Source organism: Lepidochelys olivacea, assembly GCF_965140295.1.
Source record: "Lepidochelys olivacea isolate rLepOli2 genome assembly, chromosome: 4".
Lineage (NCBI taxonomy): Eukaryota > Metazoa > Chordata > Testudines > Cheloniidae > Lepidochelys > Lepidochelys olivacea.
Window position 1 is genome coordinate 102,921,289 of NC_140414.1, and position 26,610 is coordinate 102,947,898.

Sequence of the window (26,610 nt, forward strand, 5' to 3'; positions counted from 1 at the left end):
TGCAGGAAAGCACAAAATGACCGGGAGGAGAGGTGGCAGGCTGAAGAGAGGGTTGAAGCTGAAAGGTGGCGGCAGCGTGATGAGAGGAGGCAGGACTCAATGCTGAGGCTGCTGGAGGATCAAACTAATATGCTCCAGCATATGGTTGAGCTGTAGGAAAGGCAGCTGGAGCACAGACCACCGCTACAGCCCCTGTGTAACCAACCACCCTCCTCCCCAAGTTCCATAGCCTCCTCACCCACACGCTCAAGAACACGGTGCGGGGGCCTCCGGCCACCCAGCCACTCCACCCCAGAGGATTGCCCAAGCAACAGAAGGCTGGCATTCAATAAGTTTTAAAGTTTTAAACTTCTAAAGTGCTATGTGGCCTTGTCCTTCCCTCCTCCACCACCCCTCCTGGGCTACCTTGGCAGTTATCCCCCTATTTGTGTGATGAATTAATAAAGAACGCATGAATGTGAAGCAACAGTTACTTTATTGCCTCTGCAAGCGGTGATCGAAGGGAGGATGGTGAGCTTACAGGGAAGTAGAGTGAACCAAGGGGCGGGGGGTTTCATCAAGGAGAAACAAACAGAACTTTCACACCGTAGCCTGGCCAGTCATGAAACTGGTTTTCAAAGCTTCTCCGATGCGCACCGCGCCCTCCTGTGCTCTTCTAACAGCCCTGGTGTCTGGCTGTGCGTAACCAGCAACCAGGCGATTTGCCTCAACCTCCCACCCCGCCATAAACGTCTCCCCCTTACCCTCACAGATATTGTGGAGCACATAGCAAGCGGTAATAACAGTGGGAATATTGGTTTCGCTGAGGTCTAAACGAGTCAGTAAACTGCACCAGCATGCTTTTAAATGTCCAAACGCACATTCTACCACCATTCTGCACTTGCTCAGCCTGTAGTTGAACAGCTCCTGACTACTGTCCAGGCTGCCTGTGTACGGCTTCATGAGCCATGGCATTCAGGCGTAGGCTGGGTCCCCAAGGATACATATAGGTATTTCAACACCCCCAACGGTTATTTTCTGGTCTGGGAATAAAGTCCCTTCCTGCAGCTTTTGAAACAGACCAGAGTTCCTGAAGATGCGAGCGTCACGTAGCTTTCCTGGCCATCCCACGCTGATGTTGGTGAAATGTCCCTTGTGATCCACCAGTGCTTGCAGCACTATTGAAAAGTACCCCTTGCGGTTTATGTACTCACCGGCTTGGTGCTCTGGTGCCAAGATAGGGATATGGGTTCCGTCTATGGCCCCACCACAGTTAGGAAATCCCATTGCAGCAAAGCCATCCACTATGACCTGCACATTTCCCAGGGTCACTACCCTTGATATCAGCAGATCTTTGATTGCGTTGGCTACTTGCATCACAGCAGCCCCCACAGTAGATTTGCCCACTCCAAATTGATTCCCGACTGACCGGTAGCTGTCTGGCATTGCAAGCTTCCACAGGGCTATTGCCACTCACTTCTCAACTGTGAGGGCTGCTCTCATCTTGGTATTATTGCACCTCAGGCCAGGGTAAAGCAAGTCACAGAGTTCCATGAAAGTGCCCTTACGCATGCAAAAGTTTCGCAGCCACTGGGAATCATCCCAGACCTGCAACACTATGCAGTCCCACTAGTGCTTGTTTCCCAAGCCCAGAATCGGTGTTCCATCGCATGAACCTGCCCCATTAGCACCATGATGCCCGCATTGTCAGGGCCCATGGTTTGAGAGAAGTCTGTGTCCATCTCCTCATCACTCTCGTCACCATGCTGACGTCGCCTACTTGCCTGGTTTTGCTTTGCCAGGTTCTGATGCTGCATATATTGCTGGATAATGCACATGGTGTTTAATGTGCTCCTAATTGTCAAAGTGATCTGAGCGGGCTCCATGCTTGCCGTGGTATGGCGTCTGCACAGAGGAAAGGCACGGAATGATTGTCTGCCATTGCTCTGACGGAGGGAGGGGCGACTGTCGATATGGCTTAAAGGGTTGGTTTACAGGGAATTAAAATCAACAAAGGGGGTGGTTTTGCGAGAAACTGAATGGCCCCCTCAAGGATAGAACTCAAAACTGGGTTTAGCATGCCGTTGATTTCACTGAGGGAGGGAGGAGAAATTAATACAAAACAAATCTGGTCTATTTCTTGTTTTGAGCCACTTCATCTATCTTTATACATCTTGATGGCAGCAGACTGTGCAGTACGACCGCTAGCCATCATCATCTCCTGGGTGCTCGGCAGAAGACTGTGCTGTATGACTACTGGCCATCGTCTTCTGCTGGCTGCTGACTAAAAGACAGTGCACTGCTGGTAGGACTCAATTGCCATGAGACGAAACTTAAAAGGGAAATGACCTGGCTGAGTCACTCCCATGTTTGCCCAGGCACCCCCGACCTCATCAAGGTTGGTTAAAAGAACACCCTGGACTACGTTGACGACGGCTACCAGTCATACTGCACTGTCTGCTGCCAAAAGGCAATAAACTGCTGCTGTGTAGCAATGCAGTCCACGTCTGCCAGCACCCAGGAGACATATGGTGATGGTTAGCTGAGCGGGCTCCATGCTTGCCGTGGTATGGCGTCTGCACAGGTAACTCAAGAAAAACAGGCACAAAACGATTGTCTGCCCTTGCTTTCACAGAAGGAGGGAGGGAAGGGGGGCCTGACAATATGTACCCAGAACCACCCACGACAATGTTTTAGCCCCATCAGGCACTGGGATTTCTACCCAGAATTCAAATGGGCAGTGGAGACTGCGGGATCTGTGCGATAGCTATCCACAGTGCAACGCTCCGGAAGTCGACAGTTGCCTCAGTACTGTGGACACACTCCGCCGACTACATGCACTTAGAGCATTTGTGTAGGGATTCCCACAATCAACTGTATAAAAACGCTTTCTACAAAACCGACTTCTATACATTCGACCTAATTTCATAGTGTAGACATATCCTTAGATGTACTGTGCTGAGGGAAGGCAGGCCAGGCCTGAGGGCCCTGAGAGTTTCTTACACTGTATTCAGATGCTCAATAAGCCGTCCTGTTTTATGCTGGCTGAGAGTCGCTCTGGTCTAGAGAACAGGATTGCATTATTCCCTCTGGGAGTGGAGGCCGAGGGTCCAGAGTGAGTGGACTCCTTGAGGGGGCCCACAGCAAGAGACAGGCATGCTAAGGCTCAGGGAGGTGCAGATCCAGGAGGCGGAAGGGCTTAACCCCTGAGAGAGATTGGACCCCCAAGAAGGGCTGTCACATTGAAGGGGGCTCCCCCCAGGCCAAGAGTGAGCACGACCTGGGAGTCCATGACAATCTCCACCCTCCTAACGATGCCAGCTTTTACACACCATTTATCCCCTTATCTCACAACAGTCTCTCTAGACTTTCTTCCAATCTGTCCCCTTCATAAAGGGACAAGGTGTGTGAAGTAATATCTTCCATTGGACCAACTTCTGTTGGCGAGAGAGACAAGCTTTCGAGCTTATGCGGAGCTCTTCTTCAGGTCTGGGAAAGGTACTCCCAGCGTCAGAGCTAAATGCAAGGTGGAACAGATTGTTTGGCATAAGTAGTTAGTACAATAAGAAGGTCCATTATTACTTTTCTGCAATTTTCCATGGCTTGTCCGCAACTCAGCTGCAATTCTTTGACAATCATCCTGCAACTCAAGTAGGCCTCAAAAATATATGAAAAATGCATCATGTGGAGCTAACACCCCCATGTAACAAATGGCAACCTTATTACTATGCTTTTTTGTCCCAGCCCATCTCCCCACCCTTCATCTGTCTTTCAGACTGCAAATTCTTTGGGGTTGGGACTGCAAAGCCATGATTCATTCAGGTCATTCCAAATGAATGCCAATAAACTTTTATACATCCAGATACACTCTGGTATGTGGCATAAACAGAATAGAGTAAGGAAAGACTAATTTAGGGTTGTTTCAGAAAGTTTTGAAGTATTTTATTGAGATTTTTTTTGTATCCCTCCACAGGTAAAGCCAGATATCCCAGTCACCATTAGTCCATCTATATAGGGTTCAGGGGAGGCAAAAATTCCTTTTAAAATGAGCTGGGTGTGCTTTATATACACCTTAAAGTATCACAGTTTTAAGGGCTGAGATCTCAGGACCTTCCAGGGCGATGTACTGGGAATCATCTCTTTCCAGAAGCACAAAACTCCCGACAAGGTTACAAAATAACACTGAAACCATGACATTCTTATGTATGGTAAAGTTACCACTGATGTAGGGCTTAATTTTTCCAACCTTGACCCTTATCCAAATGTAATGTTTTGGTGGTGGAGGGAGGGAGACAGAGAAGGAGAAAACAAGCCCTTGGTATATTGGTAAAGAATTAAAATAAAAAAGAGGCAGTTTTTGAAGCTGCCCAGGACTTTAGAATGACAGAGTTAAGCCACAGGGCAATGGACCAGGAAGCCAGTGAAGAAGTGAAAGGTACATCCTACAGTTATGCTAACTGAATTTATCATCTCCATATATGTAATTTACACACACACACCTAAAAATAAAAAAATTTGCTATTGCCCTTGTCAAGTTTCCTTCCCCACTCTGAACTCTAGAGTACAGATGTGGGGATCTGCATGAAAACCCCCCCTAAGCTTATTTTTACCAGTTTAGGTTAAAACTTCCCAAAGGTACAAACTATTTTACCTTTTGTCTCTGGACCTTATTGCTGCCACCACCAAGTGTCTAACAAAAATAACAGGGAAAGAGCCCACTTGGAAACGTCTTTCCCCCCAAAATCCCCCCAAGCTCTATACCCCCTTTCCTGGGGAAGGCTTGACAAAAATCCTCACTAATTTGCATAGGTGAACACAGACCCAAACCCTTGGATCTTAAGAACAATGAAAAAACAATCAGGTTCTTAAAAGAAGAATTTTAATTAAAATAAAAGAATCACCTCTGTAAAATCAGGATGGTAAATACCTTACAGGGTAATCAGATTCAAAACAGAGAATCCCTCTAGGCAGAACCTTAAGTTACAAAGAGACACAAAAACAGGAATCTACATTCCATTCAGCACAACTTCTTTTATCAGCCATTTAAACAAAACAGAATCTAATGCATATCTAACTAGATTGCTTATTAACTCTTTACAGGAGTTCTGACCTGCATTCCTGCTCTGGTCCCAGCAAAAGCAACACACACACACAGAACCCTTTGTTTCCCCCCCTCCAGCTTTGAAAGTATCTTGTCTCCTCATTGGTCATTCTGGTCAAGTGCCAGCGAGATTATTTTAGCTTCTTAACCCTTTACAGGTGAAAGGGGTTTTCCTCTGGCCAGGAGGGATTTAAAGGTGTTTACCCTTCCCTTTATATTTATGACAGCCCTATTGCTGAAGGAAGAGAACTTTTGCCAGTAAGGCCCCTCCTTTTCCCCCTCCACTGCAGAAACACATCTTTTATTTACCCAACAGAACAAGGCAATTTGCCATCTTCACTTGCTCCCATGGCTAGGTACACACATGCCGTGGGCTCCCCTAAGAAAGTTAGCTCCAGAGAAAGGAAGAAAAACAAGATGGCAGTCTATCTAAAGGCTTCCTCATCCCACTAGAATGTAGTAACTGAAATATACTGGTCAAGTTCTTCTTCATTTCCTGGGACAGTTTAATGCAAGTCCATTAGGATCCAATAGTCAGAAGTGCCCCACATGAGTCAATAGCAGGCAGCAGTGCAGAGGCAAGCTGATTATGCCAGCCAGCCGTGGTGGGATGGACTGCTTTATATGTGAGGAAAAGCAACAGCCTTTCTGAGACGTGGTGGGTGGCAGAATCTGCTTCTGTGGCGGGAGACTTTGGGAGGGAGAAAGGGAGAATCCAGAGATTTGGAGTGCCAGGTGCCAATATGTCATTAACTATGTAATCACTATCCTAGTGACCCCAGCAGAACCATAGGAGCAGCAAGGTGAGGAGTATCAACATCCGCTGCAGCCTACTGTACATGCCCTGACTGGGCCATGGGAACGGTGCTACCCTCTGCACTGGCCTCTTCCCAGCAGCAGAACCTGCCTGGTCTGCTCTACAGTGGCTTGTAAACCCTGACATCCATTTTCAACCAAGATTTAGAGTTTGAAAAAATACAGATGATAAAGGTTCTGCTACACGTGAAGTACATACACAATCCCTTCGCCCACCCACTTTGCCTTTCTTCACCTGTTGAAATATATATATTATATATATATACACACACACCTGGATATGAACTTGTGTTGCAACTGAAAACTGGCTGAGGGAAATATTATTCATGACAGTCTGTATGTTCACATGTGTTCTTTAATCTGATGCTCCCTAGGCCCACTGACTCACTCTGCAAGTCTCTCTACTGAGAGTAGTCAATCGGTATGCCATGAGCGAAAAGCAGAAAAAACGAATTATGAACATTACTCTACCATTTTAACAAGAGCAGGGCAACATATTTTCAGCAAATAGTAAATTCCCCAAAATATGCATTTTTAGGCCACCAAAACTATTCGCAAATTTGGGTCAAATTCAGTGAATAGTTCTGTACAAAAAAAAAAAATTTTTTCAAAATAAAGTCAAAATGGTTCATTTTAATCATTCAGCAACAAAATGTTTAGACTTTGTGTTTTGGCACGGCATTTCATTTAAAACTGTAGCCAATTAAAAAAATCCAAACAAATAAAAGGGTGAAAAACCTGAAAACAATCCAATATATTTACAATATGTTTCATTTGACCCAAAACGAACCAAAAAAAGTTTGTTTCAGGTTAAACTGAACCTAATTTTTACCCCCAGATTTTTCAGTTTGGCCCCTGAACCAAATCATCACTTATTCACCCAGCTCTAAGTGCAATGCTATGTAACCATTTTAAAGTCCTATCGCTAGTAATTTCTGCATCACTAGTACCACCTGCAAAACTGGCTACCAAAAAAAGGCAAAAAAAAAAAAAAAAAAAAGCCAGAATTTACAGTTGTTTAGTATCATCAGGAGCTTTTCCAAAAAAGTTAAGTAACTCACTCCCCAGACCACCATCCACCTCTAACTTTCATTACAACGGACATCAGAAAGAATTTTTGTGGGATTTCAAACTTCAATAATTAAAAACTAATGTATAGCCCCAAACAGTAACAAAAGGATACCTTTCTCATCTGTGCCAGCAATCCTTCAAACTCCTTCAGGTTCAGCGTTGCTCCACTGTATGAAGTGCATCTGTTTGCTGCTTTCCCCAGCCAATAAATGGTAACTAGTACCTGCAGAAATCAGTAAACATTACTTGAAAATCTACACAATTACTTTGCTTAATTTACTTTTCCTAAGTACCTCTTCATTTATTTTGAACTCCGAATCACTGGTGAATTTGAGAATTTGTTCTAAATCTGTATTCTGCCCTGGGGAGTAGGAAGGGAGGGTGGTTAAATGGTTAATAACAAATACATGAAGCATCTATTAAAGGTAAAATAATTGTATAGAATTTGCAGCTTATTAAAAAGGTACACTAAGCTTGCTGACATTTTAATAAAAACCTACTGCTGTCACATGTCTGGCTGAAAAGTAAGCAGCAAAAATAAACCTCGATATTAAAAACTAGGTACAATATTCAAAAGTCCTCCCAAAGTGAAGAGCGCTCAAAAGAACTACCTTCCAATAATGAAGACTTCTAAAACTCATGGTAAAATAAAGTTAAGATGGCAGGAAAAGATTACTAATAATGGTGTTCCTTAATTAAAATACATAAGGAAATAAACAACAACATGTTTGTAACAAATATGTCAGGGTCTATTTGAAGAAAAGAAAGGCTAGTTCAGTTTCTACCCACCCCAATATTATTGATAAGATTCAGTGCATTTCACCTCTAGTTTAATGGCTCAAGATATACCCAGACCAATACTAAAAATAAAAGCTGGGACCATCTGGCAGTTTTTCTGCAGTTTAGACAGAATGAGTTGATGGTTTCACCTAACTTACAATGGGACATCTACCACAATGAAAAAACCACCATCAGAACTAAGGCCAAGGCCTAAGCTTGTAGATCTTTATATACACACTCATTCCATGAGGAAGTTGCTTTAGGTTAAGAATATACACAATGATGGGCCCAAGAAGAGAAACTTATTCTGGCACTGGCAGGACTGTATCTGTTCTGGGGATAGAGAATTTCAGTTGCCCAAGGCTATCAAAATCCAACACCTTTCACAAATGCTAAAATTCTCTTAATTTTTTAGAAAGACAAGAAGTCATTTTCTGTCCCCTTTATGCCTTATAATTTAAACCTTTTAAAGACAGTGTTTCACTTTTATTAATAACCCCAGATTTGATGGCAACTGAAATTTAACTAAAAACAGAATAACAAATTCATGTGAAAACACTTAACACTACATGCTCTCAAGTAAAGTAAAAATACTTGCAGTCACAGTACTATTCAGAATTAAGAAGCTGTCTAATTCATTTTCCTACTCAATTATGTGATGAGATGAGGATTATGCTATGTTCAATTATTTTTGCAAGCGTCAATTATTTGATCTCCTCCTCCCTTCCTTATCCAGGGCTGAAAACATTTCCAGACAAATGTCACCTTTGCAAGTAATTTTGACAGGCTGTCAGTTTGGAGTACAGAATAATGCATCTGAAATGTCTACATTACATAGAAAGACACTTTTATGAATCCTTCTTAACATTAATTTTAAGAACACCACATCCACATGAAGCCTTTTATCCAATTTCCAGAGAGGTAGACACCCCAAATGCCATTGAATGAAAACATTCCCATACATCTTCGTGTGCTGGAAAACATAGATATTACTCTGCTGATGACAGGAAAAACAGGATTAAGTAATTCTGTCCTTTTTACCTGTAATCATGATTGCTGGCTTGAAAAATTATAAGGGAAAGGTCTTGGCATTTCCTTACACTGTAGGGGGATGTCAGCCAAATACGAATGGAATTTACAGTAGTTTACAGCTGACAGGAAAGCCAGGTTTGCCTGGCCTTTAATAGTGTAACTAACTCTGGGACTAGCCAAGTTCAGACTTTTTTTTTTTTTTTAAACTTTACCATTACAAAAATCATTACTACAGCCGGTGGTTGAAATCAACAAAAAGTTAAACTTAATAGACTCAAGCCTACGCTGCTTTTGACAATGCATCCTACTTGGAAAACATACACAGCACTTTGGAACTCAAAGAGAAAGCTAGCAAGTCTAATGGGAAATGACAATTAGACAGTTTAGATCCACATAATGTAAATGCAGTTTGGATTGTATTTTCATCTTCTTGATGTGCTTTGCACAAATGTATAACCAAATTTTAATCACTGTATGCCTAGTAAATTCAGAAAGGCCAAAAAAAGTCTAGCTTTTGATGTGTTAAGTAGCGTTAATCAAAATTAGACTAGTAGTAAAGAGATTAAATTGTTTACTTCTTTAGTTAGTCAGAGACCACAAGACTAGCACAGTTCTATTTTGTTTGCAGAGATGGTCTGCCTCTGTAGCACTATAGTTCGTTTCCAATGAACTATGCATGGTTAATGTACAAAAGAACTTTTCAGATTTGCATCACAGTACTAGCTTTTACAAACTAAAAATTCTAACTCAGTCCAAAGCCAGGATTACCCAGAGAAGAAAGTACTGCAAATTAAATACTTACATTTTTCAGCTTCCTACTGTTGTCAATGTTCCTGGATGCACCCACAAAAAAGAGAGAAAAGAAAAATCAGAAAGCAGACACTGTTTCCAAGCCTGTATGCAGGAGGTCACGTGGTTCCCCTAACAAAAGCCTGCAGGATGCTTCTGCTGGTTGGAAACACAAGAAAGCTAGGAAGATGGAGTGCATTCATTCATAATGTGGGAGTATTTTGCAATCATTACTGCAATCATTAAATTACAACGCTTTAACAGCAAAGAGAAAATATGATGTAGGAGTCCCAGTGCCAAGAATGAAATATAGAGCTGCTGATTTGTACCCAAGGAAGACTAAAGTCCTAAACACTAAAATCTTCTCTATTGTAGTCCAAGGATCAAATTTTACTCTCCAATATGTCATGAATACCCAACAAATTTAACAGGAGTTGAACATGCATACACCAAGGAAGAATTTAGCCCTAAATGTTTAAATAAACATGGCTTGCCCCACAGCAGTCTCCCAAAGAAACTAAACATCATGCAGAGACCGGAAGGGAGATGAAACAATAATACAGATGATACAGTCTCCTCTAGTGCACTTGTAAAAGATTTATGTTCTGCTTTGTGAATGTATATTTAGCACTCCCATTGAAGACTAACACCCTTTTTGGGCAAAGTCAATCTATGCAGGATCCTGACACAGGGAAGAAAGGAGAGCAGCAGAATACGAACCCTGGACTCCAGAAAAGCAGACTTTGACTCCCTCAGGGAACTGATGGGCAGGATCCCGTGGGAGAATAACATGAGGGGGAAAGGAGTTGAGGAGAGCTGGCTGTATTTTAAAGAATCCTTATTGAGGTTACAGGGACAAACCATCCCGATGTGTAGAAAGAATAGTAAATATGGCAGGAGACCAGCTTGGCTTAACAGTGAAATCCTTGCTGATCTTGAACACAAAAAAGAAGCTTACAAGAAGTGGAAGATTGGACAAATGACCAGGGAAGAGTATAAAAATATTGCTCAGGCATGCAGGAGTGAAATCAGGAAGGCCATATCACACCTGGGGTTGCAGCTAGCAAGAGATGTTAAGAGTAACAAGAAGGGTTTCTGCAGGTATGTTAGCAACAAGAAGAAAGTCAAGGAAAGTGTGGGCCCCTTACTGAATGAGGAGGCAACCTAGTGACAGAGGATGTGGAAAAAGCTAATGTACTCAATGCTTTTTTTGCGTCTGTCTTCACGAACAGAGTCAGTTCCCAGACTGTTGCACTGGGCAGCATAGCATGGGGAGGAGGTGACCAGCCCTCTGTGGAGAAAGAAGTGGTTCGGGACTATTCAGAAAAGCTGGACGTGCACAAGTCCATGGGGCCGGATGCGCTGCATTCGAGAATGCTAAAGGAGTTGGCGGATGTGATTGCAGAGCCATTGGCCATTATCTTTGAAAACTCATGGCGATCGGGGGAAGTCCCGGACGACTGGAAAAAGGCTAACGTAGTGCCCATCTTTAAAAAAGGGAAGGAGGATCCTGGGAACTACAGGCCAGCCAGCCTCACCTCAGTCCCTGGAAAAATCATGGAGCAGGTCCTCAAGGAATCAATTCTGAATGACTTAGAGGAGAGGAAAGTGATCAGGAACAGTCAGCATAGATTCACCAAAGGCAAGTCATGCCTGACTAATCTAATTGCCTTCTATGATGAGAACTGGCTCTGTGGATGAGGGGAAAGCGGTGGACGTGTTGTTCCTTGACTTTAGCAAAGCTTTTGACATGGTCTCCCACAGTATTCTTGCCAGCAAGTTAAAGAAGCATGGGCTGGATGAATGGACTATAAGGTGGATAGAAAGCTGGCTAGATTGTCGGGCTCAACAGGTAGTGATCAATGGCTCCATGTCTAGTTGGCAGCCGGTATAAAGTGGAGTGCCCCAAGGGTCGGTCCTGGGGCCGGTTTTGTTCAATATCTTCATAAATGATCTGGAGGATGGTGTGGATTGCACCCTCAGCAACTTCGCAGATGACACTAAACTGGGAGGAGAGGTAGATACGCTGGAGGGGAGGGATAGGATACAGAGGGATTTAGACAAATTAGAGGCCAAATCAGAGGGCCAAAAGAAATCTGATGAGGTTCAACAAGGACAAGTGCAGAGTCCTGCACTTAGGACGGAAGAATCCAATGCACCGCGACAGACTAGGGACCGAATGGCTCGGCAGCAGTTCTGCAAAAAAGGACCTAGGGGTTACAGTGGACGAGAAGCTGGATATGAGTCAACAGTGTGCCCTTGTTGCCAAGAAGGCCAATGGCATTTTGGGATGTATAGGTAGGGGCATTGCCAGCAGATCGAGGGACGTGATCGTTCCCCTCTATTCGACATTGGTGAGGCCTCATCTGGAGTAGTGTCTCCAGTTTTGGGCCCCACACTACAAGAAGGATGTGGAAAAATTGGAAAGAGTCCAGCGGAGGGCAACAAAAATGATAAGGGGACTGGAACACATGACTTATGAGGAGAGGCTGAGGGAACTGGGATTATTTAGTCTGCAGAAGAGAAGAATGAGGGGGGATTTGATAGCCGCTTTCAACTACCTGAAAGGGGGTTCCAAAGAGGATGGATCTAGACTGTTCTTGGCGGTAGCTGATGACAGAACAAGGAGTAATTGTCTCATGTTGCAGTGGGGGAGGTTTAGGTTGGATATTAGGAAAAACTTTTTCACTAGGAGAGTGGTGAAACACTGGAATGCGTTACCTAGGGAGGTGGTGGAATCTCCTTCCTTAAAGGTTTTTAAGGTCAGGCTTGACAAAGCCCTTGCTGGGATGATTTAGTTGGGGATTGGTCCTGCTCTGAGCAGGGGGTTGGACTAGATGACCTCCTGAGGTCCCTTCCAACCCTGATATTCTATGATTCTAGGTTTTCTTGGTCAGCATTCCTTCAATTTGACTGGAAGTCATAAATTAGGAACCTACATGAAGTTTAAGGTTGTGAAAACACGAACAACAGGGAAATTATACGACTGCGCTTCAAATTCAACTTATTTTTAGCCAAGAAACTTCTTGGAGAACTGAGCATAAAAGGAATGTGTCTAACACTTCTGGGTATTAGACAAATAAAACAAATGTACTGCAAATGTTTAGTTGAGATCGTCCCCAGAATAAAATTAAAAGCCAATTCACTTCAAACTATGCAAGTACACTCTGGTGATAATTTTATCCGACTGCCAAAAACCAGAATGTTTGTTTACATTTATGAAAATACTGAAAGCTTGAAAAATAAAGGAACTTCAAATACTTTGCCATTTTCCCAAAACATTCTTTTTCCAGTACCTGCACCCTAAAAAAATATTGTTCATATTTTCTTTTCCACTGCTATTTTAGTATGAAAAAATGTATGTAATCTGATTAAAGACAGCCTATTTCTTTAAAGCATTAGATCATAACTTTTATAGGTGAATGATCAAAAATATGGCTAAAACACATTCCATTTAAAATGCACAAAAATAAATCACAAAAAGAATAAAAAGGTATGCCATTATTTTAATCATGTGTAGTAATACCAAAGATTTATTTTATTTTGTAGCACAGAATAAACAGTCTTTGCTACAATAAATAAGCATTCAAAATGGCTGCAGATTGAAGAGTAGACTATGGTGTCTATTTAGTAAAAACAGCCATGGAGTTTTTCCACTATAAGTCTCATAGATTTGGCTTCTGCACCTCACTCACTTACTCAACATGAACTTGGACAGTACAGGAAAAGTATTTCAGTTAGATTTCCACAGGTGGGTTTCTCTGAAGAGTCGAGGGAAGAAAAGATTTTCTGATAATGAGCAGCTCTACCACCACGTTTAATTGAGGGCTAACCCTGTTCTCCAGTTTATTATTAATTTTTAGTTTAACTCATTTGAACACTGCATCAATCCCAATATTTCACAGAATATTCTAGGCAGCTGTAGGCAGAACCCTACTGGTTCTGGTAAAAAACAAAAACACCAGTGGAAGTCAGGTTAAGTAAGAGGAAAATCAGGCTCACAAAGTCTGCAAGCAGCCTGCTGCTCATTACCAGTTTAACATGCTGCTCTCATTAGGTGTACAGGTCAGGCTATATAAACAGTGAAATGTGGGCAGGGTTGTGACACATCATCATGCAAATTTGGTTGTCACGCCCTTTTACATTTCTTGGAGATCCTAAAGGCTGGTCTACACTAGAAAATTAAATCATCCCTGGTACACTGCTCAGAGGTGTGAAAAATCCACACCCCTGAGCAACATAGTTGAGCCAATTTAAATCTCCATGTAGACAACACTGAATTGACAGAAGAATTCTTCTGTCAATTTAGCTACTGCCTCTCGGGAAGGTGGATTACCTACGCCAACAGGAGAACCCCTCCTGTTGGCCAATGTAGCGTCTACACTGCAGCTTTGCAGCTGGTCTGCTGTAGCATTTTAAGTGTAGACAAGCCCTTAGTCAAATTTATGACAAGATGATTTGCTTTTACACCTCTCATTCCCCTAATCTCTCTTGATGGGACCATCCTTGAAAGACACAATGGTCCAGTTGCTAAGGTGCTAGCCCGGGAATTGGGAGACCTAGGTTCAAGTCGCTCTCCCACAGTCTTCCTGTGTGAGCTTGGGCAAGTCACTTACTCTCCTGCTGCCTCAGCTCCCCAAGCGTGAAATGGGAATAATACATCCCTGCTTCACAGAGGTGTTGAGGATCATAAAATTAGTGTCTGAGCACCTCACAACTTTAATGGAGGCCATACAGATTGATAATATAATCAACAATAATCTATGCACTCTGCTGCAGGAAGCTTTTGCATGCAGTAAGATGGGTTTCAGCTGTGATACCGCATCCTCACAGTTTACACAGAAGATCCAGGTTCAAATGAAATATTTTGCAATATTGCTCTACAATCCATTGTTCATTTTGAAGAATAAACTGACTGCAGCCTTCTCTACGCTGGAAGGTCTTAGTTTCTCAAGAGCCTTCAATTAGTAGATCAACATTACCGATCGGAGTCTTATAAAGCATCTTGAAAACAGTTTAATCTGCAATAACAAGGGCTGGGATTTTTTAAGTTCACATAGTGCTCTAATAAAATAGATACAAGAGAATGTTATCAACCTAGGATGCTCTTTGAACAATGCTTTTATTAGCATTGCCCCAGTATTTGAAAGCTTTGTGCTTGATATCACTGAAAATAAAGAAAACTAGCTTCTTCCTCTGACGGGGGAATTTCTGAACAGAACATCTAGTCTCGGCAGCAATGTGGATTCTGAAAGCTTAGTTTGTGTCTCTATTTTACATGAATGTCAGAATCTTTTTGTTCATCCTTAAACATTTACAATTAAACCACACATATCCACAGTGTTAAGACCCTAACTATAAACTGGTATTGTACTTACTTAATTGTTGTTCTGTTTGATGTGTCCTGAAGGTCACCCGGGTCAAAAAGTTGAGATTCTTTAAGCCCCAGCTCTTTGCAGCCTCTTAAGAATAAGATGGTGTTGTCCTGAAATGAGCCAAACAAAATTTAACTCCTTTTTATTACAGAAGATTATCTCAGTGAATCAACCCCTCCTCTTGCTTACCTAAATTACTGGATCATTTTCCAATGACTTATCCACTAAATCTAGGACTAACATACTGCCAATTATATAATAAAATGTCACTTTGAAGATTCCAGAGGGGGAAAAGAGAGACATATTTTATCTTTGAAATCCATAACTGCACCACATTCATTCAGTTCTCCTTGTCAGAAGTCACACGGCAAGATTTTTTTAAATATATAAAAACAGTTGATATGCCATCTACAGTTATGCCAGCTATCTGCACAACTCTGATCCACTGCAAGTCCTGAGGCCAATAGCCATATTTCAGAACCAGTCAAAAAACACAGGTATATAATATATATTAATTCACCACTTTAAGCGTGCTACAAAAATGTTAGGTTTACATTAACTGGCCAGTTACTTCTAACTAGTGTACTTAATTACTCTGCTGCCCTCCCTCCTTAGCCTGCCAAAAGTGGGGGGCAGGGAGGGGAGAAAGACAGTCATTCTCCTCTTTTCCTCAAGCTGGAAATGTTAAACAACATTTTTCAAACAACTGAGATCTTTTCTACACAAGAAAGATGCACTTGATGATTTAGTTAAACCAGTGTCCACATAGGAATATGCATCCTTACGCCTGGCCTACATCTAAAACATAACTATCTAGCTACGTTGCTCAGGGGTGTGAAAATGTCACATCCCCTCACTGATCTAGCTAAGATGACCTAAGCCACAGCGTATCCACTGCTAGAATTCTTCCATCAACCTAGTTATTACCTCTCAAGGGGGTGGATTTTCTGCAGCGATGGAAAAACCCTTTCTGTCATCAGTCTGCGACCGAGTCGACGGAAGTTAGGAGACATAAATTACATCAGCATAAAGCTGTCACAGTTAGTATATCACTTGTGTAGACTTGGCTCCTTGCATCAACACTGCATGTACTCATCAGGAGTGCTTGTATTAATGCACAGTGTAGTATGTATCCCAGTATACAACTTGCCATCATCTGGCACACTGTCTTTTGGAAAATTTTGGTAATCCATGGTGGGGCAGAAACAAGTCGCACAGAGCTGACTGGGAGCAAGGGGTCAAGTTCCTATCATGCAACTTTCGCCATCCCATAATACCATCCATATCCCATAATTTTCCTACATTATCTTAAAAATCCCACAAACCCAGGGAGCACTTTACACTGTCAGCCATCTCTGACAGAAGCCTGGAGCCTGTACAGCTCTGCGCTGTTGCAAGCAGAGGATGAACAATCCTCTGGTATTTGCAGAGTCGCAGGACAAAACCATGGCAGCAGGACACATGATGATTGCATGGAAGACAGAGTGCTGGGAGACACAGCAAAAACTAAGTCAGGGTTGCATTCACGAAGGAGCTGCAAACAGTGGAGTGCTGCTTCTAGGCCTGAGAAACAAGCGCTGATGGGTAGGATCACATCGTACTGTGGAGAGGGGGTGACAGGAAGTGGCTGCAGAACTTTCGGCTGCACAAGGCCACATTCCTGCGTACTGAGCTTGTCCCAGACCTCCAGCCATAGGCGGGGGGTGACTCTTGCATTTGGGGAGGCTGGGCATGAGAACCAGAAGCTCCCTAGAAGTGGAAGGGACCACCGGCACCTGGACCAGGGCCCCACTCGATTTCCTCTGCCTGAGGCTCTGTCTGCAGTCCATCCCCGCTCCACCCCGACACCCTGCTCCTGCTCAGCCTCTTCCCCCACTCCGCCTCTTCTTGCCCCAACCCTTCCCCCCGAGGCCACCCCCACCCGCCACTCACCCCCACTCCATCCCCTCCCCTGAGAACCCTCCACCCACTCCTCTCCGCCCCCTCCTCTAAGCCCTCCTGGCACTCACTCCAGTCTGTCCCCTCCTGCCTTAAGGATGAGCGACAGGAGGGGAGAGGAGCGAGCGGCAGGCGAGAAGAGGTGGAGTGGGGGCAGGAAGAGGTGGAGCATAGGCAGGACCACAGGGAAAGAGGTCAAGTGGGAGCAGGGCCTCATGGCGGAGCGGGACCATGGTCCAGGTGCTGGTGGCCTCCCTTGATTCTCAGGCTCTTCCACCAGCGACACTCCAAAGGCAGTGGACTGGCATGCCTCCAAAGGGAGGCACGCCACATCCAGCATCTCTTGCCCCATTTGGGGAGGCTTAACCTCCCCAAGCCACTTATACCCGCCAGCTCCAACGCAGGGACACCAGAACGAGAGCTGCACTGACAGTGGCGAAATGAGTGGCGATCAATCTAGGGAAGTTTGCAATGCTGGATTGCAATTAGACAGTGGGAAATCATTTGGAGTTAGAAAATCCATAGTGAAGGCCGTTGTCATGCAAATGAGTAGGGCCATTAATAGTCTTCTGCTACACAGGACTGCCACTCTCAATAACATGCAGGACATAGCAGATGGATTTGCAGCAATGGGATTCCTGGACTGCAGTGGGGCGATAAATGGCACTCATATCCTTATTTTGGTACTTGCCCACCTGGCCATAGAGTACATCAACAGGAAGGGCAACTTTTCTGTGGTTATGCAAGCACTGGTGAATCACCAGGGACGCTTTACCACCATATGGTTTGCACCAATTTAACTATATTAAGAACTGACACCTTTTGTAGACCCAGTACAACTTTCTCCTGTAGACAAGTCTTGAGGTCACGGGGAACAAGTGACAATCAGGGTCTATGGGCTTCCGAGGAACTGCCAGAGCATTAGGAATAGCTGATTAAGTTTGGGCAGGAGGTAGCAGACTGCACAAATTTCTTCACCCATACTCCCCCCTACCCCTTCTCTCTTCTTCCCCCTGAAGATGACCCGCCTCCAGTTGGTGGGGAATAGTAGTGCCATAAAGTGTGCTGGAGCAGTTTTGGGTTCTTTTCTTTTGAACTTCAAAAATAATTTCAGTAGAAGAATAAGCAAACATTTGAAGCTTTTCACTCCTCTCTGAAGCCCTTCTCATCTATCCCTATTCGAAGAGAAACCGCTCCGGCACAGAACTCTTGCCATCACTACATTTGTTCCCATGTCTTTGTTTATGTTGCACTTGCACAGATCTGCAAGAACGTCACTGTTTATTTTTTCGGTGTGCAGTGATCAGCACACTAATCGCTCTGGCATTCAGCATACCAACATCAGTGCAAACAAAGCTTGCTGTCAGCAGCCACATTGCAAAATCTGGGCTTCAAAAATTTGGAGTGCTCCAAATCTTCCTCCAACCCCTGGCTAAAATTTAATAGCTATGGAGGGAAGCCAGGGAAGAAGCAGCAGCAATTGGGAGAACAGAGAGCCTACAACCATGAGAGGAAGGCTCATTTGTGACATGAAAAGACTCTTTTAAAATTGCCATCTGTTTTGCTATTTGCATTATAATTTTTCCATACTAATTCCAACTGAAACATGAACAATACTGTGTTTTGCCTTTGAAGGAGCACAATATGGTTTGTTTCCAAATGGTGGGTGGAGCAGGGTTCAATTCTAATAAAAGTTTGGTTACCTAAGTGTGAAGCATTTTTAAAAAGTAATTTTTGTTACAAAATATCCAAGACAAACAGACTTGGGAAATGATCAAAGGATAGGATGGCTCAAGGGATTTTTAACAACGCCTCTTTCCTTTAGGTCCGAAATTCCAATCCAACCTACGTCAACAGTGACCAAAATTGGTAAACACACAAATGACTGGCCTACATGAAGTGTGGTCCCAGTGCCCATATTAAAAAAATCCACTCTCACAATGCTAAAGCTGTTTTTGCATATGCTGTTGCAGTGATTGTGACAATGAAGTCAACATTTGAAAACAGTCACAACACAGTATCATGAGTTATTTCCTGCTTTATAGTTATTTCCTATTTTAAGTATAGTGAAACACTGTGATAAAGAGGGGATAACAGTGGTTTTTTAAAAATGGTGACCACTATAAGGTATGTTTTTTTCATCACTGAGGTTGGATTTTTTTTTTTTTTAATGTTGACAGTTTTATGGTTTTCAGTCCCTGGTAGCCCTAGAAGCACAGCAACATTTATTTAAGGAAGAGAAATTGATGTTTGAGAGTGACAGATGAGCGGGATAAACCTGCAAAATGCTTCGGATTCCTACAGGCTGCCAATCCAAAACCAGAATGCTTCCAACAGTACTACAGAACTGAAGCTTTTCTGGTTTGGCTCAGTACTACCTAAAATTGTGTTTATTGTTTTTTTAACATACTGGTAAACTATCCTGCTAAACCACAAGAGGGAGGGGGAAAAAGATTTGTTATTAAAGCACAGGATTGAGAATCATGTGACCAAAGTTCTCTCTCTGTATTGTCACAACTTTCATTCACAAAGTCACTTTCTGGGCTCCATTTTCTTCAGCTATTAAAATAAAGGGAGATCTTGCTTCCCCCATCTCACCAGGAGTGCTGTGAAGCTCAATTCAACATCTTCACTGCTTTGAAATCAGCTGACGGAAGGTGATCCAATTTTTTTTTTTTAGTTGCATAACTATATGAAGGATTTCATGTAGATGGATACTAAGTGGAAAGAAAATGCATTTTCTTATTTTACAGCTCACTCAAGTATCTTAACATTTAGAAACACTCAGCAAGAAGTTGCAAATTTATATATCTGAGGTTTAGAAAATAATTGCTTTCAACTCCTGCATATGCAGCAATGCATAATTAGTTTGGTGCATTATTAAGCGGGCAGGAGGTTGCGTTCCTATGAATGATCTTGCTCATGGAGACAAGCAGGGAGAAACTGTCATCGGATACAACACATCATTTCCTGTGCTCCTTTAAGAAAAACAATGGTGTCTAAAGATTGTTACTTTAATTTCTTTGTTTATAGCAAACACACACGGAGAATCATTTCAATCAATAGGACATCTTCCTCTGTACTTGTCACCTGTAATGTAGAGGGGGGAAATGACTTTAGGGATTAAGCGCTTCATTTTCTTTTATTAAAATGCTGGATGTTAAACTTGGAAGAGGTCTAATATTGGTAAACTTTACAAGTTATAACTGGCCACTCACCAAAGAAATACATCAACACCAGGACAAATACAGAGTACAAACAAACAATGATTTTAAGCATTAAACAGTCTGACACTTGTCTGCGAGAACTCATTAGGCTTGCTATTAGCATTCACATATAAGCAAACCTATCTTGCTTACTAAGATTACAAATTTAAAAGTTACTGGTCTGAATCCTGTGCTAAAACTGAAAACTTCAGGCTGGAAAGATTATAGTGTATACGAAACACTACAGGCTTTCACAGTTGAAATTCAATATAGACAACTTTTCAAATTTAAGGAACAAGAAAAAATCTTAGTTACTTGTGTAGTATTACGATAAAATTTTCCACACAGAGTGTGACTGGCATAAATCACAAAATACTTATTCCCACAGAAAATGGAAATTGATGATTGTTTAGAATAGCCAACCTGTAAAATCACTGTACTGTACATTCATACAGTAGCACTGCCAACTCTGAAAATAAGACAGACTAGTGTGAATCAAATATTCACAGCAGGCAAATTCCCTCCCTACTATTTGCTGATCAGATGCAAAGGCAAACAGCTTGAATTGGACTATCTCCACTCATTGCATCTTTCACAACAGCAAAATAAAGTATTCATGCTCATTTTTACAGTACTGCAGCTTAGAATAACTGCTCAATAGTTAGGAATGATCCCATGACTAATTATTGAATGTCCTGGATCAGGAATAAGGATGAACTCCTTAAAAAAAAAAGAACTCTATATAACACTGGATGCTGTGAAATGAAGGGGCTATGCTGACAATGTCGAAACGCATTTGAAAGATTGGCTAGATTTGAATGATTCTCAGTAGCATTACCATGTTTGGGAGCAGAGCTATGTGGGAACCCGATTTTCTGTTTGAGGGATTTTCACAATTTTGAAATTTCCTGAATGGAAGAAAACTAAAAAATTACAAAGTTTTCTGCAAACCAAAAGTCTCAAAAAATTTGCATTTTGTTTTGACAAAAATAAAAAATGTTTTGTTCCTATTTAGACTTTTAAAAATTTATAATAGAAATATAAAATGAAAAACATTTGAACAGAAAATCGTTTTGAAACAGAGAAATCTAGATGTCCTATTAACGTTCAAATATTACATTTCAACCTTACTGAAAGGGTTGGATTTTTTTAAAATTTTCACTTGGCAATCAATTTTGGTGAAAGACAATGTTTCTGCAAAACATTTTGCTTTTGACAAATCAGCATTTTTCAGTTCTGTCCAAAAATTTCTAGCCAGCTCTCTATTTAGTCTCTGAGCTATTTCGCAGCCAGAACTGAAGGAAATACCCCAAGTCACAGAGTTAAAGGCTATTACACTGGGTGAATGCTGTCCACATTATTTTTGCTACAGAAAAACTCATTTGCTGTTTGTTTTAACAAGTATTACATACTGTTGGAAGATGAAAGCAAAAGAGAAGGTAAGACGGCAAGGAAGGAAGCAGAAGGTAAACTTACTGGTAAGTCAGTTTTGACCCAGTCCTCTCTTCTACCACAAAATTCCAGACCAGCAAAAATTATAGCCCTATCTAACCCAAATGGCAAGGAAGCTAAACAACTGTTATTTACCGACATTACAATATCCAGGCTTCACCCACTACATTCAGTAACTTAGAAAGCAGACAAAGAGTCAAGACCTTAATATTAGGGTTGCCAACTTGGCGATATTTAAAAACCGGACACTCCAGCAGGAGTGCTGGAACCTCCCCTGCCCCGCCTCTTCCCCTCAAGGTCCCACCTCTGCCCTGCCCATTCTCCCAAAGCCCCCCTACCCTGCCTCTTCCCCTGCGGCCCTGCCCCATCTACTCATCTTCCTCCTTGCCCCCCATCTGCCCACTGCTTTTTCCCTCCCCTCAGGTCAAGAGGGACTTGCCCACGGAGTCAGGGCTGGGAGCTGCAGTCACCCGACGAAGGTAGGAGGTGGCCCCAGCTGAGCAGGAGCTGAAGTGGGTGATGACCCAGCCCCTTCCCGCCTCACCCACTCACAGTAACCGGACTTTGTGTTGTCCAGTCAGTAGATCCGACCAGACACTGTCAGGTCCCCTTTTCGACTGGACTTTCCAGTCGAAAACTGGCACCTAGCTACCCTACTTAATACAAAGAATAGTGAAGAAAAGTAAGTAAAGGAGGGGGAAATGCAAGAAAAGAAAATGAGCAGCCTAACACAAAGTTATTGGCTCTTCCCCCATCCTAAACAAGATTTCATGACAGTAAGGAGATGGGCAGTGTGCAGGCAGTGTGCAGGCAGTGCTTAATTTGTGCCAGGGCTGAGCCCCAGTACCTCTGGGCTTGGCTGTTCATAGCCCCGGCATTTCTTGGCTTGCTGCTTCAGTTATGAAAGTAAAAAAATTGCTTGAGCCCCAGCACCTCTTTCATTACACATGAAGCATTGTGTGAAGGTAAGGAGGAGGAATTAATTAGCATGGAGCCCTATAGAATTTTGCGATCAAAAGTGAACCTTAGAAAATGAGTGCAGCAGTAACTAGATTAGGATGGAGGAGAAAAAAAAACTTTGAAAAACAATTGGTTGAATGAAGGTAGAACTATAAGACTATAAGGAAGGAAAGCTGTGAGAGGATGGGGAGAAGTCTGGACGAGTCTGAAGTTTGTCCAAAACACCTGCAGATAGGGTATTTCAATATCAGTGCCCTTATGTGCCTAGCTGAGGAGAGCGTAAAATAATAAGATTGCTTAGGAAGAAAGCAAAAAAAGGATTTCTCTCTCTAGGGATCAAAAAAACCCCACCCAATCCAACAAAAAACCAGCAGCCACCTTTTAAACAAAAGGAAAACCCCAGTAAAGGTAAATGGGTCTGATGAGGCCCTCTGTCATAACTGGAATCTCTTATGTTTATTAACCATTTGGTTTTGAAGCACTTAATTGGAAGTTGTTAATCAAGGAGGAGAGTTTCCTGCTACCAGCAGACACTCAGCCACTTAATGAGGGGGGGGGGAATCTTAAAATCATTAACTTTTCCCTTATACCTTTCAAGATAGCGTAAGAATTCAAGAGTGGGGCAGAGAAAGGAGGAACCAAGAATGAGCAGAACAAGAACAACAAGCAGAACAAGAGAGTAGCATCCAGCACAGATCTAAACAAAAAAAGTGTATTAGGTATGGAAACTAGGAGTGCCTGGATCAATATGATATAGGAAAATGGCTTAATATCAGCTCAACTTGTTCTTTGGGGATGGAGAGGGAACAGTTGCCCAGATGCCAGTTCTTCTTGTCTTTTCAGGGCTGGCCTTAGTGTTTTTGGCAGCCAGCAAAATGTTTTAAAGTCAATCCCAAATAACTGGTTTCAGAGTAGCAGCCGTGTTAGTATGTATTCGCAAAAAGAAAAGGAATACTTGTGGCACCTTAGAGACTAACAAATTTATTTGAGCATAAGCTTTCGTGAGCTACAGCTCACTTCATCGGATACATTCAGTGGAAAATGCAGTGGGGAGATTTATATACACTATGTGTGTGTATAATATATATATATATATTTATATACACAATGTGCATATTTATATACATAGTGTATATAAATCTCCCCACTGTATTTTCCACTGAATGCATCCGATGAAGTGAGCTGTAGCTCACGAAAGCTTATGCTCAAATAAATTTGTTAGTCTCTAAGGTGCCACAAGTACTCCTTTTTTTTTCCCCAAATAACTGGCTCTTATATACTATGATCCTACCCACTCTCCATTAATATGGACAAGGATGTTATGATTTACCACCATATTATTTTCTTTGAAAAAACCTGAAAAAACAAAAACCAAGGTCCCCCAAAGGTTACTAAATGAAACCCAAGACACATACTAAATGATTCACATTGTACACATTTATTTCTCAAATATCGACACACATTGTTCAACTTAAAAGCTTGCAGTTCTGTAAGAAAAAACAGAAGCCCAATAATAGAGTCCCCAGTCAAACAGATTAGACCTGTCACTCTTTTGTATCTCTCCTTACATAGTAATACACATACCAACTGAACTGCTTTTTAAGCACGTAGCATATAACACAATGTTGACCAAGCTAATCAGTGTTCTCATATCTTGTCTAGCACATTTTTTTTTTATTATTTGTACTCTGGTGGTACCCAGCAACTGTAATTAAGTTTGGGCTCTATGTGGTATGCACTGTGCAAACACACAACAAAATACAGTCCTAAAGAACTTACAGCATAGACAGACAAGACGGACCAAGGGTTGGGATGGAAGGGTATCTAACATGCAAGCATAGTGAGGCGGGTGATGCATGGCAAATGTTAATTCTGCAGGTTTTTAAAATTTGTTTTGTTTTATAAATTATAGCGGGGAACGATGTAAGAAGGGGAAGGGGATAAGTTATTAGGACCATAAGAGTAGAGGGAAAAGGGTAATACGGAGGGTGGGAGAGAAGGGAGAAACAGAGGAGGAAAAAAGGAGAGAAAGAAGAGACCATGCAGGGGCAAAACTATGTGGAAGAAGTGGACATATATATCCATAATCAAAGAAAAAACATAGCCTTATGACATCACTGCCATCCAAAGATATCCTGCAGCTGGCTGCCTCAGCTCACAGCTCCTGTCAGGGGAGGAAAGTTTGTTTGTTCCTGGGGCTATTCCACCCAGAGTTTATCTTTCTTCACAGGTCCACATGACTGGGGATATGGGTGGGAGGAGGCTGCACGTGCCCTGGATGCCTATCATCATGTCTGTTCTTTGCCAATGCCTGTTAGGTACGGACATGAGCCTGAATAGCTGGTTCACAAGGCTCTCCTTCATCTTTAAGACTAGTTAGCAGGTTAGTGCCCTTTCACTTCTCCTTATCTCAAACTTTGACAGGTCCCTGGTTCCAGTGCAGGGGAGATTCTGTTGTGTTCTGTGCCCACCTTCACCCCCTGCAGAGTACAAAATTTAATCACTGGGAGAATTTGTGAACTGGGCAACCTGTAGTAGTTGCTGTTAGAATATTGGTTCTATAGCTTATCCCTACAGACAAAGGGCTGGGGAGGGAATGAGGAGAATTCTGCAGTATGTATGTACCTGAATGTACGTGCAGACAAATTTTCAAACATACTGACCAACTGATACCCTAATCTTGTGGGAGTGAAGGTATTTACCATCCTGATTTTACAGAGGTGAGTCTTTTAGTTTTTCTTTAATTAAAATTCTTCTTTTAAGATCCTGATTGTTTTATTGTTCTTAAGATCCAAGGGTTTGGGTCTGTGTTCACATATGCAATTTGGTGAGGATTTTTATCAAGCCTTCACCAGGAAAGGGGTGTAGGGCTTTGGGGGATATTTTGGGGGGGACGATGTCTCCAAGTGGGCTCTTTCCCTGTTCTTCATTTAACATGCTTGGTGGCATAGGGTTCAAGAACAAGGCAAAGTTTGTACCTTGAGGAAGTTTTTAACCTAAGCTGATAAGAATAAGCTTAGGGGATCTTTCATGCAGGTCCCCACATCTGTACCCTAGAGTTCAGAGTGGGGAAGGAACCTAAAACAAGGCTCAAACAGAGGGCATTTCTCTGACTTGCCATCACTAGGAAACAACCAGTGTAGACTGGTTTGCCTACAGACATAAGCCAGGTTGTGTCCTGCAGACTCTATACTTCCCCAGGCCATGCTCTGACTTTGAGGCCAGTATAATCATAGCCATATGCCTGCTTTCACCTCTCCTTGGACATGGGGTGCCTTCGTGCCATTGTGGCTACTGGCACCTCAAAGGTATGGTAGCAGCCACTTCACAGCATAGACAAGATTCCTTTCCATCCCTATCCTGCACCTTCCAGAGCTATCCAGCATCCAGTCCACACTACTTGTCTGCTTGACAACTTAGGCCTCCATGATTTCCTGACTTTCTCTACAACCTTCTTTATTTTTGACCAGTGACCTCAGGAGGAGGAGAAGGGAAAATAAGAACAGGGCTATGTTTAGTGAGCAGATACCTGAGCAAGGACTCCCTGGTAAAACCCAGGCCCTACTGAAATCAGTGCAAATTCACCCCATGATTTCATTGCAAATAGGGTGACCAGATGTTCCAATTTTATAGGGACAGTCCCGATATTCAGGGCTTTCCCTCATATAGGTGCCTATTACTCCCCAGCCCTGTCCCAATTTTTCACACTTGCTATCTTGCCACCCTAATTGCAAAGCAGCCAAAACTAAGGGAAGGACAGAGTACAGATGGCTAGGGCTAGAGGGGCTCAGCATCCCAAATCTCTCTCTGCTAGCCAGGGCATAGTGCTACCAGAGTGATGCAGAGCATTGCTCCAGCACCTGACATAGAGGGCAGAGCTATACTTCGGCATTTCAGAACGAGTCACAGCATACTCCCTACCCATCACCTTCGCTCCACTCCCAGCTTCCCTGTGCACGTGCACCCACCTGCCGACCCTGCCTGAGACTTGTAGTCTCACCTGCCTCTAGCTAGCTTTGGGCTCGGCACACTAGAACTTCCACAAGGCCGGGCGGGAGGCTGAGGCTACACGCTGGGGAAGCAGCAGTGCGTGCATGCTGGGTTGACTGTG

At 42.8% G+C, this 26,610-nt stretch overlaps 1 protein-coding gene across 6 annotated transcripts in view; it reads right to left on the bottom strand.

The window, feature by feature from the left end:
• The window catches only part of LIMCH1 (LIM and calponin homology domains 1), a 314,351-nt gene that overhangs the window by 118,134 nt on the left and 169,607 nt on the right, over positions 1-26,610 (bottom strand). For all 6 annotated transcript variants that reach the window (XM_084626956.1, XM_084626953.1, XM_084626952.1 and 3 more), the window contains exons 4-6: positions 14,947-15,053; positions 9,582-9,612; positions 7,080-7,190 (exon numbers count right to left, since the gene is read on the bottom strand). In XM_084626956.1, coding sequence (XP_084483082.1) covers positions 7,080-7,190; positions 9,582-9,612; positions 14,947-15,053 — 249 coding nt within the window. The remainder of the gene's footprint in view (positions 1-7,079; positions 7,191-9,581; positions 9,613-14,946; positions 15,054-26,610) is intronic.